This window comes from Eutrigla gurnardus (assembly GCF_963514095.1).
Source record: "Eutrigla gurnardus genome assembly, chromosome: 4".
NCBI lineage: Eukaryota > Metazoa > Chordata > Actinopteri > Perciformes > Triglidae > Eutrigla > Eutrigla gurnardus.
In genome coordinates, this window is record NC_139918.1 from 9,276,216 (window position 1) to 9,290,716 (window position 14,501).

General features: G+C 46.2%; 2 protein-coding genes across 3 annotated transcripts in view; one reads left to right on the forward strand and one right to left on the reverse strand.

Annotated features, from left to right (window-relative positions):
• LOC311012962 (uncharacterized protein) overlaps positions 1–14,501 on the forward strand; it is a 324,166-nt gene that overhangs the window by 181,322 nt on the left and 128,343 nt on the right. The window lies entirely within an intron of this gene.
• proca (protein C (inactivator of coagulation factors Va and VIIIa), a) lies at positions 811–10,026 on the reverse strand. Of its 2 annotated transcripts, XM_084006868.1 has the most exons (10): positions 9,909–10,026; positions 9,656–9,682; positions 9,433–9,516; positions 8,672–8,829; positions 7,105–7,129; positions 6,338–6,448; positions 5,164–5,304; positions 4,776–4,894; positions 1,592–1,709; positions 811–1,489 (listed from the first exon to the last, which is right to left on the reverse strand). In XM_084006868.1, exons 3-10 carry the CDS (start codon positions 9,500–9,502, stop codon positions 906–908), a joined length of 1,326 nt encoding a protein of 441 aa, XP_083862994.1. In that variant the 5' UTR covers positions 9,503–9,516; positions 9,656–9,682; positions 9,909–10,026; the 3' UTR covers positions 811–905. The 2 variants fall into 2 exon arrangements, with proteins under 2 accessions (XP_083862994.1, XP_083862995.1); XM_084006869.1 differs by lacking the exon at positions 9,656–9,682 and having other exon boundaries at positions 9,909–10,008.

The window sequence follows — 14,501 nt, forward strand, 5'->3', positions numbered from 1 at the left end:
GTGCCTGCACCTTTAAATGCTAATGAGCTTCGTCTGTCATCGCTTATTTGGAGAGAGACGGAGACGATGCCGCTTACTCTAGCGGTAGCATCCCCGGTTGGGACAGATCCTTTTACGAGGATCAGTGTTGAGGCAAAGCCAGCTTTGTACTGACCCTCGTTACTGAAGAGGTCCAATGTGAAGTGGTTAGCACACACATACAAGCTAAAACGAACCGTAGCCGGCACATTGTCATTAAAAATGAAACACAACCACTGTCTCTTCTGTTCTTCTGTAGCTGGGACCGAATATAAGCACTTATGTTGATTTGTACAACCAGCAACAGAGGAATCTGCATGTCTAGCTCTGAGCGACGACATTGTGAAACACCGCTATCTCACTGCTGTCTCACCGCAGGACACACTGAACTTCACCTCCGTGATGAACGCCCCCTCTCTGATATCTCCTATCATCAGAGGAGTTCAGTCTATGCAAATGACTCCCTTCGTTACGTAACGATGGGAGCTTAATCTGAACAGCCTGTAGGAGCCCTGTTGTACCAGTGGGGGCGCTGCAGAGACCATGCAGGGGTCGCATGTTTTCCTCATTCTGGGAGTTGACAGGCTCAGGGAGGACCAGTTTATAGATGTAGAGACCAGAGAAAACCTGTTTTTCATAATATGGGACCTTTAAAGTACCGTTTTTAACAGCAGGGTATTGTGGTACTCTGGTATTGGTATACCATGCAACACTAATAGCAGTTTTTTTTTTTAGGTGGTTAAAAGTAAAGGAATTCTCTGTGGTAAAAACAGAAACAGCATATTGAGACAGAATCAGTTTATTTATAAAGTGTGTTACATCTCTACTTGGGCCTTAACATGGGTTTAACAGACCAGACTGGATCAACTGTGGTGCGCTGAGGTGGTTCAGACACTCGGGGCTTCTGGATGATGACTTTTGTCCCAGTCTTCTTGCACTCTGTTGATCCACTCGTTATAGTTAGACACCTTAGTGTAGATGCCCAACTTGTCCTCCCTGCCGCAGCCCTCGCCCCAGGACACCAGACCGACCAGAAACCAGGTGTCTCGGTACAGAGTAACCATTGGTCCACCGCTGTCGCCCTCGCAGGCGTCCATCCTCTGCCCGAGAACTCCGGCACAGAGGACGTTGCCAGAGATGTTGTGGGACATCTGGCGGGAGCAGATGCCGCGGTCGACCAGTGGGACTTTGATGACGTTGAGTGCTGAGCTGAATGTGGCGCTGTCTAGGTCTTCTTTGCCCCAGCCGGTCACCACAGTGAGGGTGCCGTTCAGGTGGAGCACCCGCTCGGCCATCTTGCGCCCAGGCAGACAAACAGGGAGAATGAACAGGGAGAAGGGGGCAGGGGTCTCCAGGCGCAGCAGGGCAATGTCGTTGTCCACCGTCCTGCTGTCATAGTTTGGGTGTCTGAAGGTCTTGACGACCTTCAGGGTCACCTCCGTGCCTTCATCTCTGTGACGCTCATAGTCACCTGAAGAGACAGATACAGGGTGTCTGGTAGAGGAGGCGGTAAGTGACTATCTTTTAGTTTCCCTGAGTTTATGATGTCATGAATCAAGTGTTTGTTTCTCACCCAGTCGCACTCTGAATCTGAGACTGTTGTCGAGGCAGTGAGCAGCAGTCAAGACCCAGCTCTCGCTAATGAGGACGCCTCCACAGTGAAATCGCCCTCTGGCATTCAGTAACAGCACCTGCAAACGAAGACAAAGACCTGTTTCTCCTTCAGCCTATGTCTTTGTGTCTCCTCCAACCTGTTTCTCTGTGTCTCCTCTGGCCTTTGTCTCTGTGTCTCCTCTGACCTGTGTCTCCTCTGACCTGTGTCTCTGTGTCTCCTCTGACCTGTGTCTCCTCTGGCAGTTAATAATAATAATAAAAATAATAATAATAATAATAATAATAATAATAATAATAATAATAATAATAATAATAAATAGAATTTATATACTGCCTTTCAAGGTACCGTAGATGACCAAATAATCGCCCGCGTGCAAATACGCGCCTGTGCTCTAATAGCCGCCGGGGGTCCGACCTCATTTGGCATAATAAACGCCGGTTCAATTAAACGCCCGGGCGATTAAGTGTTTACCATAGTCTTGCACAGAAAACAAAAGTTTTTTTTTAACAGCACTTCACCGGCTCTCACCTCTTCTGTCAGTCAGCCCCTCCTCTCGCGCTCTCTCTCTCTCTCTCTCGCATGCAGGCGCGCGCACACACACACACACAGACACACAAACACAGGCGCGCTAGACTGAGGGATATAGGGATATAGATAAATGCGCTAATGTACAGTGTTGAAATTACCGCGATCGACCCCCCCCCCTACCGTTATCATTCATAACACTGCTCTGATCAGCTCCCTGTGTCGCGGTAACACAGACAAACTGTCTTTGTATTTATTGTCTGATGTCAATAAAGATGCGTCGGGGGGAAAAAGTAGTTTTGTTCCAGTGGTGCTATGGTGAGCTCCTTGTTCTTTGCATGATGGTCTGGTGCTGCTCATTGCAAAAATAAATTGTAGCCTGTTGCAAATACGCGCCTGGTTCTTATAAACGCCTGGGCTCCAAGTCGATTTAGCATATTAAACGCCCGGGCTACTAAATGGTCATCTACGGTACTCAAGGTCGCTTCCAAAAAACAAAAGGGGAAAGTAAGAGTATGTACTGTATGTGAAAGTGAGTCAGTGTAAATGCACAGGGCACTAGGGTAGGGTAGAGTGTGTGTGTGTGTGTGTGTGGGGGGGGGTCAGAGGCCATAGTCCTCTGAGAAAAGGTGCGCCTTCAAGAGCTTCTTGAAGGACTTCACTGAAGTGGCGGATGTGGAGGGGGAGCTGATTCCACAGAGTGGGGGCGGACGCACAGAAGACCCTGTCCCCAAAGGTCTTAAGTTGGGGGGGTTGCCAGCTGGTCATTAGCAGAGGACGTGAGGGACCGCAGGGGGGTGCGAGGATGGAGGAGTTCAGAGAGGTAACAGGGGGCCAGAACATGTAGGGACTTGTAGGTGAGTAGGAGGATTTTGAACTTGATCCGGGACTTGACAGTGGAGCTGCATCAGGGTGGCTGCCAGGGCTTAGGGCCAGTTAAAACCCTGGCAGCTGACTTCTGAACATATTGCAGTCGGTCCAAGGTTTTAGAGGGGAGACCTGTGAGGATGGCATTGCAATAGTCCAGACGGGTGGAGATGAAGCAGTGGATGAGGGTTTCAGTGACTGAGTCTGAGAGTGAGGGTGATGTTATTAATATGGGACTGAAACAACAGGGTGGGGTCGAGGATGACACCCAGGTTGCGGACTACGGGGGATGGAGTGATGGAGCAGCCATCCACTTCCAGAAGAAGATCCCCAACCTTCCTGAGCAGTGGCTTGGGGGCCACGACCATGAGCTCAGTTTTATTGCTGTTCAATATGAGTAGGTTAGAGGTCATCCAGGTTTTCAGTTCTTGCAGACAGTTGATGAGTGGAGCAGGTGGAAGCTGAGTTGAGGGTTTGGTGCTGATGTATAGTTGGGTATCATCAGCGAAGCAGTGGAAACTGAGACCATGGTGACGAATAATTTGACCGAGGGGGAGCATGTAAATGGTGAAGAGTAGAGGGCCAAGCACAGATCCCTGGGGAACACCGTGGTTGACTGGTACCAGGGTGGAGGTGGCATCATTCAGTGTGACATATTGTTGGAGGTTGGTGAGGTAGGACTGAAACCAGGAGAGGGCTGAGCCACTGAGTCCAATGAGCTCAGCAAGACGGGTGAGGAGGATGGCATGGGATACTGTGTCAAAGGCTGCTGAGAGATCGAGGAGGATAAGAATGGAGATGAGGCCATTGTCGGCAGCAGTGAGGAGGTCGTTAGTGATTTTAATGAGGGCAGTCTCGGTACTATGGTGAAATCTGAAGCCAGACTGAAGGGGTTCAAAGAGCTCATGGTGGGCCATGTGGTGTTGGAGCTGGGAAGCCACTGCTCTTTCCAGAATTTTACTTCGGAAAGGAAGGTTGGAGTTCGGACGATAGTTGTTGGGGTCGTCGGGGTCTAGACCAGGCTTTTTCAAGGTGGGAATGACTGCTGCGGTTTTGAAGCCTGTGGGCACCACTAGAGAATCCAGCGAGCAGTTGATGATGGCAGCAATGAAGGGGCAGATAACAGGTCGGCAGGTTTTCACCAGGGAGGTAGGCATGGGGTCCAGCTTGCTGGAAGAGGACTTAGCTTTGGACACTAAGTCGTGCACCTGGTCAGCGTCCAGTGTGGCAAAAGAGGATAGACAGCACTGCAGGGTGTCGGCACCAAGATGATGGGCAGTGTGAGAGAGTTGCATAGAATGTTGGAGGAGATGGTTGTGAATGGTTTTCCACTTTGTTGTTGTTATATACAGTCTCTGGTCACTGGTGGTAGTGGCCTGTCAATCACAAGGTAGCCCCGCCCTATATTGACTCTAATATACCACATGAACATCATGCTGGATTGGAGAAGACTTGAAACTAGAGATTGAGACCATAAACTCATGTTAACAATCTTTACTGAGATGATACATCAAGAGAGAAGTAGGCTATTTTTCTCATAGACTTCCATGCAATCTGACTTCTTTTTGCAGAGGAGTGGCCCCCTGATGGCCAAAAAGATGATGCCAGTTTAGCCATCCTTGGCTTCACTTTTCAGAACTGGAGGTTGATGCTTAGTTGAGACACACTGACTTAGTAGATGTCCATTATCAGGAATTAATTGACACCCTGCAGCCAATCAAAATCATATTTCACACAGAAAGTCAGTTACCTGCCAGGGGCTCTCCCCTTTCTTTCCCACCTCCCCTCCCACCATCCAGGGCAGCAGGCCGTCCATCGGTTTGGTATACGACGACCTGCTGATCAGCAGCTGACCACAGGACGAGACACCTGCCAGGGGGACGGGAGAAAGTCCCCATACTTGTTAACTTATTGAATATGCTTTTTTTCTCCTCTCTTTTCTACACAATAAACAAACATGCACCCTTGCCACTAATTTTCATGATAATCACTGTTCAAATAAATTACTCAATATTTTACTTCAGCCTTCCTTCTGTCATGGCTTCAGGTCTTCACAGACAATTAGAGCACAAAAGTACTCTGAGGATTAATGCACATGAATGAAGTGATTTAAGAGCATGATTTTTTTCCCCCCTCACCGTTTGGGACACATTTTTTGCCGTCGTCGTGCAGTTTGTATCCGTCCACACAGCTGCAGCTCCTCGTCAGACCGTCCTCGCTCTCCGAACACGCGTGGTCACAAATGCCGTTATCCACCGAACAGTTTGTGGCTGTTTGAGCTGAACAACAGACGGCAATTTATCCATTCAAATATTGCACATTTTCGTAGCACATTCTCTTGTTTCACTGATGACAAATTAAATATCTTTAGCTCTTGTACTGTTGATAAGACACAAGACATTAAACAAGAAATTAAAGATGTCTCCTAGCATTTTAATTTTGACTTCTCTGGCATTTTATAGTCAAAAACATGAATTTCTTAGAAAGGAAAGGAAATAAAAAATAATAATTGGCTGCAGTTCTCCGTGTAGCAAAAATAATTACAAATCGCACACCTTCAGCATCCTCTTTTAAAGACACATTTTTATTGGCTTTTAAATCATTTTATTCTTATTTCTATTCCCTTTTTAAAGCTTTCTATCCATTACCAGATCTTGATTGCACTGTAGATTTAGGTTATAGATTGTATAAAATATGGACGTATAGTCTCCGTCGCACACGTAGGTCTCTGAAGAGGAAGGAGGTCTATGGGGATTGACTCGCTTTAGAGGTTGCTGCACGATCCTGTCAACTTATTTTGGAAAAGTGATTCATTTTTTTATGTGTTATTATATATTTTAAACTTTTTGTTTTTACATAGAAAGTTGTTTAACATAAGTAAGATATGAAACTATCTGTGTTGTGCTATAACTTTTTTTGTTATAACTTCTTAGAATCTTGTTTTTGTGAAATACAGTAGATGTTGTTTATCTGGAAATGTACTATTTTAAAGTTATTGAATAACATGGAAAGCATCAGGAATCTCTGGATATATTGTTTTTTATGGCTTTACGTTTCTGTCTCTCTGAACCTTTGTGTCAGTATCAAAGTAAGCAGCAAACCTTTAAGGGATTCATTTAAAGTATTACTTAAATAATGCACTGTATATTTGTCTTAGCAAGGGCTAATTGCACTGCATTTACACTACAAGTGAGGAAATGTTAGGTTCAGTTTTGGATGAATTGACCCTTTAATGCTTTGACGACTGGTTTGTAACTGGAGCATACATCATCACTAGTCAGTTTTCTTTGTTTTTTTGTTGTCCAGACTCACGCAGGTTGCAGTATTTGCCCTCATATCCTTCATTACAACGGCAGGCGTAGTCTTGGTACAAATCCACACAGGCTCCATGAACACACATGTTGGAGAGGCACTGGTTCCCATCTGAAACACAGATATGAACACATTCATACCGACAGACCAAACTGTCCATGTGAGCAAGAACCAGTTTGATCAGTCAACAGTTGGAGACAGACAACAAAAAGAGATGATTCACAGACACACCAACTAAAACACATTATTTGGACTTTTTCTGTAATTAAGTGTGCCTGTTCGGAACCTGTGCCCCTTCGGAGAGTGTACCGCTTGGGGGCATGTACCCCTTTAGAGCATGTACCCCTTTAGAGCATGTACTCCTTTAGAGCATGTACCCCTTTGGAACTGTGCTGCTGCTTGGTTGGTTCCCAGACAAGTTGAGGGGAAGCGAAGAAGAGTTTGGTTGTAACCAAAGTCCATCCAACATCCAGCAGCAAAAGTGAACTGCAGTCAATGAGCAACAGCCTGTAAAGCCCTTCCGTGCTAAAGTTTGCAGAGCCCTGAAGCTTTTGCATGGAGCGATGTTTGCTTGTTTATTCAAAGTTTATTAAGCGTGTCATAATTTCTCCAAACTCGACAACGCATTCCATGGAGTCCCCAATAAAACACAAAACAGGTCCGAGGTAGATCGGATGAGCGATTCTCCAGTTATGTGAAGAACATTCAGACAGAGATTCCTTGCTTCATAGTCAGATGACGTACAGGTTGATGATGAAGTTTCTTACCTGTATACACCGTCCAGAACTCCAGCTGTTAACACACGAAACAAAAAGTCAGTCATGAAATCAGTCTGAAGAGCAAGGCAGACTTCATATCATCAGGACTGAACAAACTAATCATATGACAGTGAAGAGCTACTTACTGCAGCAGGAGGAGAAGAGGGGATTTCACTTAAATGTAACAGTTTACAACAAACCTGCAACCTAATGTCAGTGTTTTCTCAACGGCCCAGAATCTTTTTTTTTTATTTTTTTAATTACCTCCAACTCTCTGATTTGGCTGGCAAATGCATTAAGCAAAAGTTCAATGCCATGGTTACGTCTTCTTAATGCAACTTTTATCATCAATATCCTGCCAGGACTAACTGTCAAATGTGTACGCCCTTAGATCAGATCTTGCTTGCACTGGGGCTTATCAGCCAGACGTGTGGACAAATTATCAAAAAGAAGATCTCCATCACCCCAGAATTTTGCCAGAGACATGGTTTGACCCGAATAGAGCAAAGAGAGGAGGAAAACCGGGTCCTGGGACCTGTTGTCTGCTGATGATTTCCTGAATTCAGGCATAAATAAAGCTCCAAAATCAAAGCTTTAAAATTATAAAATATTTTTATTGGGAAGAATCTATAATTATCAGAGCTGTCACACCGTTTGTCTTGTCTTGGTTTTATGTCTTGTGAAATGTCCTGTTTTATTTTGAAAAAAGTAACTCCCCTCTCGTTTCAGGTCACTTGCCCTTCCTCATGTGTCCCTGGTCTGATGTCATCCCTGATTGTTTCCACCTGTTGCCCATTATCCCTCTGTGTATTTAAGTCCGCGTCTCCCCTTGTCTTTTGTCAGTGCATCTCGTCTCTATGTCATGTCACGATCCTCCAGCCATGGTCCATAGCCTTGCCATGGATTCTCCATGTTTGTGTTTTTGCGTTCTTTTGTTCAAGAGCATTTAATTTCATAGCCATGTTGTTTTTCCTCCCTGTGGAGCGATCTTTTGTGTGTACCTTTTTTAATTCAGAACAGTGTCGTTTAGGTTTGTAGCCTTATTTCATAGCCTTGTTGTTTTTCCTCCCTGTGGAGCAATCTTTTGTTTGTACCTTTTTAAATAGCGTAGTTTAAGTTTGTAGCCAAGTTGTTTTTTGACATTTTTTGAATAAAAGCCAGTTCAACCCGTTCCTAATCTGCATCTGAGTCCTCTCCTTTGCCCAAGCCTGACAAGAGCCTAGTTAGCAGGTATTCTTCAATAAAACAAGGATGGATGGAGGCTCTACGGCATTTCCTCTTTTTCAGATTTTGTACAGATCTTTAGGTATTCTATTATCAAATGGGTTGCAAAGGGTGTGGTAAATATAAATCTCCCAGGATACTCTGGTCTGGATTGACCCCTGAATCTCTACAATGTCTGGCTACAACCTTGTCAGTACTGTGGAAATGATACAACTTTCAGGAAACTAAATTATCAACAAATGCAAAGTTGCCACGGAAGCTTGATCAGGAAGAAAAATACAACTGTCATCCAAGACTGCAGCAAAAATTTTATCAAATGCAACCTGTAGCGTTAAAGAGAAACGCGTCTTACTGTCGCTTCCCTGGTTTCGAAAATCTCCCGGGCCTCTTCAAAGTCACATTTTTCCTCCACACATTCGCGCTCCATCGAAGCAGGTTTCAGCTCCTCCAGGAAGGAGTTTGCCCGGCGGGAGCGAAGCAGCATGTGAGCCTCCGGAGGGGCCGAGAACACTGAAGGGGAAAGACATGGAGACGCATCAGAACAGGGATATTGGACTAAAGGCAGGCATTGGGCCTCTTTTAAATGACAGGAGGCCAGTTAATAATATTGATTCGATAAAATTATCTCGGGCTGCAGGATATTGGAACAAAAGTGCCAGTGCGTGATTTCCCCCCCTCCTATATATATTGCTATATAAAAATTCTCTTAGCGCAACACTACGGGGAAATAATCTGGCTGTGGAGAGGATCCTCCAAATACTGCATTATGAGGATGAGAATGGTTGGAGTTTCCTTTGTACACAGCAAAATAGTTGTAGTGTATCATGTTTGACTTAATCTGCCAACATCATACATCCTGCAATGTGACCATGGAACATGCACACATCGCAATGTTGACGCTGAAACAATACATGGTGCAGCCTTTATATGAATAAGTATTTTAAGTGCCCGTAACTCATCGTTCTCTTTCAAATTAATGGACTCAATGACTTGAATCAGCACAAGGATTGGCATAATTGCCTATATGACAGATATTTCAATGCATTTATATATTTTACGGTATCAGAATCAGAACATAAAAAATGTTCCAGGGATCCATCCATGCACACCCACCTGACAGACTGAGCACCGACACCGACCACAGAGCGACGATCACGGACACGAAGAGGACGAGGCGGGACATGACCTCCGTCAAACCTGCAACCAATGAGACGAGACAGACAGACGTGAGCCAATCACCTCATGCCCTCAGTGTTTATATCCACCCACTCTCTCTCAGAGATGGTGACAAACAATAATCATAATTCACATCCAAACGATAATTAATGTGACTCACCAGATTAAAGCAGTTCAAAAATATGCCCTGTGGAGACAATCACATTATTTCTACAATATTGATCATTTTCAGCTGAAAACACAGAAGCCTCCAAACACACACAGCGGGAGACTGCTTGAACCTCCATGACCTTTGAGCCCCCTGGACCTGAAGAACGGCTGCTGAGCCGAGACAACATCCTCAAACCGCCATGACAACTGACACAGAAAACAACGAGTGGATTTCAGAGGGTGAGGAGCGTTTTTGTACTTACGTGTGAAGAATAGAAGCCGTGGACAGAGACGATGGTTCACTGGATTCTGGTGTGTTAATGACTAACTACCAGTGTTTACTGAGAGTCCACAGTCTGCAGACGAACACTGTCAACACACATACAAACCTCCACCCACTCACCTCTGCAACAGATTACAGCCCCATTTCCCAAAAGTCTTGAAAAGTTCAAACACATCCGTTCACAGCCACCACAACCTCCACTGCAGCGGTTTCACCAAATTGTCGGGACAAAAAAGGTTTAAGCATCATCCATTCAAAAAGAAGTTGGTTTTCGATTGATCCCAAAATGCGTGAATTTGAATTCTCACCCAACTGCCATATCTGGAACATAGATCCACTTATGTGTTGGGATAATGTGATGTAATGTTTTTGCTATCATTCATCAGTAAAGAGTGTTATGACTCTGAGTCATATGTGTACTTGTATTCAAGTGCATGTGTGATGTTTATGTGCTGTGCTTCCTCCCTGCCTGATGGTGGGGCTGCTCACTCTGTTCGTTGTGTTCCCAATGTGAGTTGCAGTGGCATCTGGTGATTGGACGGGAGACTGATGGCGCCTACTTTAAAAGGGCAACTGTGGATACCAACGTCACTCCTCCTCTTTCTGTCTGCTGAGCAGACCGTGCTGTGTGCTTTCCCCTTTTAGATTTCAGATTTAAGTCCATGTATTGAACTCTGTGACACAGAATGTAGCGATCCTTGTTTTGGAAATGTTCACCCTGCAGCTCTTCTACAATATGCATTGAATAAATCAATGCATTTTTACTACTGTGGCACTGGTCATCATTGAGAGAGGGAAAGTCAGGGAATCAGTTTGTGTTGGGCTCAGACTTCCCAATTCCCCAGTGTAATGCAAAAATGTATTTTGTAATTTTTTGGCCTTTATTGAGATACGACAGCATGAGCGTAAAAGGGGGGAAAGCGATGGAGATGACATGCAGAAAAGACCATCGGTTGGATTTGAACCCAGTGAGGACTAAGCTTCAGTACATGGGGGCGACAACTCTACCACTGAGCTTTCCGGCGCCCCAAAGACATAGTCAAGCATGGGTGAATATTAATTGACAGTCACACGCAGACAGTAACAGGTGGGAATAAAACCATGAAACATTTGGTCACAGGACCAGCAGTTCTGGTCATTGAGCTAATTAGAAATTATTGGTGAGTATTTTGACATAGTTTCCGTTCTTATAGTTTGGGTTGGCAATTATTTTTCAGGATTGGTACTACGGAGTTTGATTTGGACAATGTTATAAGAAATCCTACAACAACAAAATAAATGTAAGAAAATTGAAATGACGCTCACATCTGGTCAATTTGGTGTGCAAGTGCCAGGAAATGCATTAAAAGAGAAGCTGAGACAGCTCTTGATCGATAAGATGGGGGGAAGGGGTTTGTTTGCTTACTGGATGGGGAAAGCTGATGGAGAGCTCCGAGTTCCTGTAGCTCCCATCACGCCTTCTCCCACAGATCCCAATATGTCAGGGTTCCTGGCTCCGCCTCACACTCTGCATCAAGGAGTTTGAGGTGAAGGCCGGGTTTCTTCGGGGAAAAGCTTTAGAGCTGGAACACCAACCTAACGCACAGCAAAATGTGTACTCCCCCAACTTCTAGTTGTATGAAGGGCTTTCTACAAGACCATTCAGACGTCTGTTTATATATCATGTGTCACAGTTGTCACATGACCCTCTAAAAACATGACCTCTCTACCTCAGGTGAAACAGTTTTGTTGTATTCCTGCAGTCCAGCAGAGCCTAAGCGGACATCTCAGTATGCAGTGAAACCCTTCACACAGGAATCCAGGTCTTGTTTACTGTGAACAGGTAGGTATGAAACCGGGGCTGGCCTCAGGGGTGTCACGGAGCGCCACTGGCTGTGGAAACCAGGACACAGATTAAGGTTACGTATGCATCTCCTTGTTGTCTTTTGTGCCTCAGTTTTGTTCCCTCAGCTCAGTTTACCTTTGTGTCCCCTTCTGATTTGATATCTTAATAAAAGCTGAACATAAAGAAGCCATCTCTGGTTCCGCGGGCGTCTTGGCGATGGGGTGACTAAGAGCGTTTTGCCTTGTCTGCCTGGTCTGAGAAATGGCCGTCCGCCTGCTACTTTGTGTTAAAGCTTCCTGTTTGTTCTCTTTACTTCTCAGGAACTTCTTTTAACGAAGGGGTTTGTGGTTTAGTCATTTGATTAATGCAGGTTTTGATGTAAAGTCAATCTTTGTTGTTGAAGATGTCGGTAATTTGTGTATGTCTATTAACAAAACTGCAAACAACTTTTACAAATAAGCAAACATTTCTGATTAACTTTCATAAAAAAAAAGAGAAAATGACAAAAACATCAACTTCATAATACTATCAGACCTTCAAACAACAAATCTTTTGCTTTTGTTACCAAACAATAAACCAACAATTTCAGTTCTGAGAATAATTTATGCAAAATTGAATTAGTAATAGTTAACAGCATGAAGATGACTTCCATTCCACTTTCCATCCAGGTTTTCAAGGTGACATCTTGACTGGTCTTTAGTCGATCTTTAGAATGACTGTTAGGTTTAGACAACATAATGGTATTAGGTGTAGCCAACAGAATGAACATTAGGTATTTGTAATGGGTGCGGGAGAGGACCCAAATGCAGCACATGTAGGCAGGCAGACAGTCGGTAATGACCTTGTTTGCACGCTTTAATACTGGACAGTTCACAGATGACACCGTAGACCGAACGTGCTTCGGGGAATGAGATGTAATGTCCAGGGGGAACACGCCATGGAAGGCAACAGGAAAAAATACAGCAGGCAGCAGTGTGTGGCGAAGGTACCCGCCAACACGCGGAAACAGTCTCTTGCCTGTATGCAGTACTGCGGATGCGGTCGGTGATCCATGTGGCGTCACAGAGGAGATCGCCGGGCTGGGTCTGATGTAGCAAGGTTCCATCACAGAACCAAGCAGGCGAAAGACAGGCAGGGAGCAGGTAGAATCCGTAGTCGGGGCTGGAAGGCTGGGTCTAACACCGGGACAGAGGCTGGGTAGAGTCGATACTGGGTAATCCATCCTAGAAACCTAAAAAAAAGAACAATCTGGCAATGAGTGCAGGCTGGAGAGGAGAATATATACCCCGCTGATTGGTGATCAGCTGCAGCTGTGGTGAACTGGTGAGTTGAGTTGAGCTGATTAGGGGGCGTGGCAGGTGGCCGGTGATTGGCAGGAGGGAGAGGCGTGCTGAGAGAGGAGATCATGACAGAACCCCCCCTCAAGGGATGGATTCTGACGGGGCACCCAAAGCAGAAAACACCCCTACTCATCCTCCTCGTCAGAGGAGGGGGTCTCGGAGCTGACGCCATGCTCCTCTGAATCGTCACTAGATGAGTCCGAAAGAGGTGGCCATGGAGGCCGGCCCCGAGGCTTGGGAGCGCCGCCGGTCCTGGTGGGCTGATCTGGATGCTCCTGATGGAACCTTCTGATGAGGGCCCGATCCAGTACGTCCTTCGCTGGGTCCCAGGATCTTGTCCCGGGACGGTAACCCTCCCAGTCCACCAGGTACTGAATTCCTCTGCCGCACCGACGGGATCATAGGAGGCGGCAGAATGTGTAGGCTTGGCCCCTGTCTATGAGGCAAGGGGAGGAGGAGGAGGCATCACAGGAACCAAGGCACTCTCCCGAACCGGCTTGACCTTGGAGACATTAAAAGGTGGGATGAACCCGCATGTTGTCGAGGTAGACGAAGGTGAACTTGTTCAGCATGTCTCTTAGCGGGTGGCACAAACAGACGATCAGGAGGGCATGAGCTGGGACTGGGTTGGTCCTGGATGGCGCCTCTGACTTTTTCCTTGACCTCCCAGGTGAGTGTGACCAAGCAGGATGGTATCAGGGCCAGCAGTCCCCCTCCTCCTGGAACTGTCGGGACAGGGCGTCCGGATTGACGTTGCGGGACCCCGGCTGATACGAGAGAGTGAAGTTAAACCATGAGGAATAGTGACCAGCGAGCCTGCCGGGAGTTTAGGCATCTAGCGGACTGGGTACACGCTCGAGGTTCTTGTGGTCCGTCCATACCAGAAATGGCAGCTTTGTCCCCTCGAGCTAGTGTCGCCACTCCTCCAAGGCCAACTTGACTGCAAGAAGCTCTCTGTTGCCAATGTCATAATAGCTCTCAGCCGGGGTCAACCGCCTGGAGAAACAGGTGCAGGAGTGTATCTTCTTGTCGGTAGCAGCACTCTGGATTAGAACACCCCCGAATCCCACATCGGAGGCATAAACCTTGACCACGAACTGCCATTCCGGGTCCGGCATGATTAGAATGGGGGCTGAGGTGAACTGTGACTTAAGGGCCTGGAAGGCATCCTGAGCAGCTGACGTCCACCAGAATGGCACCCCGAGGAGGTCAGGGCTGTGAGGGGAACTGCCACTGTGCTGTATCCCCAGATGAACCTCCGGTAGAAGTTGACGAACCCCAGGAACCATTGAAGCTGCTTTTGGGAGTCCAAGATGGCCAGGCAGTGACGGAGGAGACCTTGGTGGAGTCCATCTGCACGGTCCTCCTCCCAACGATGTACCCCAGGAAGCAGACAGATGGGGCGTGG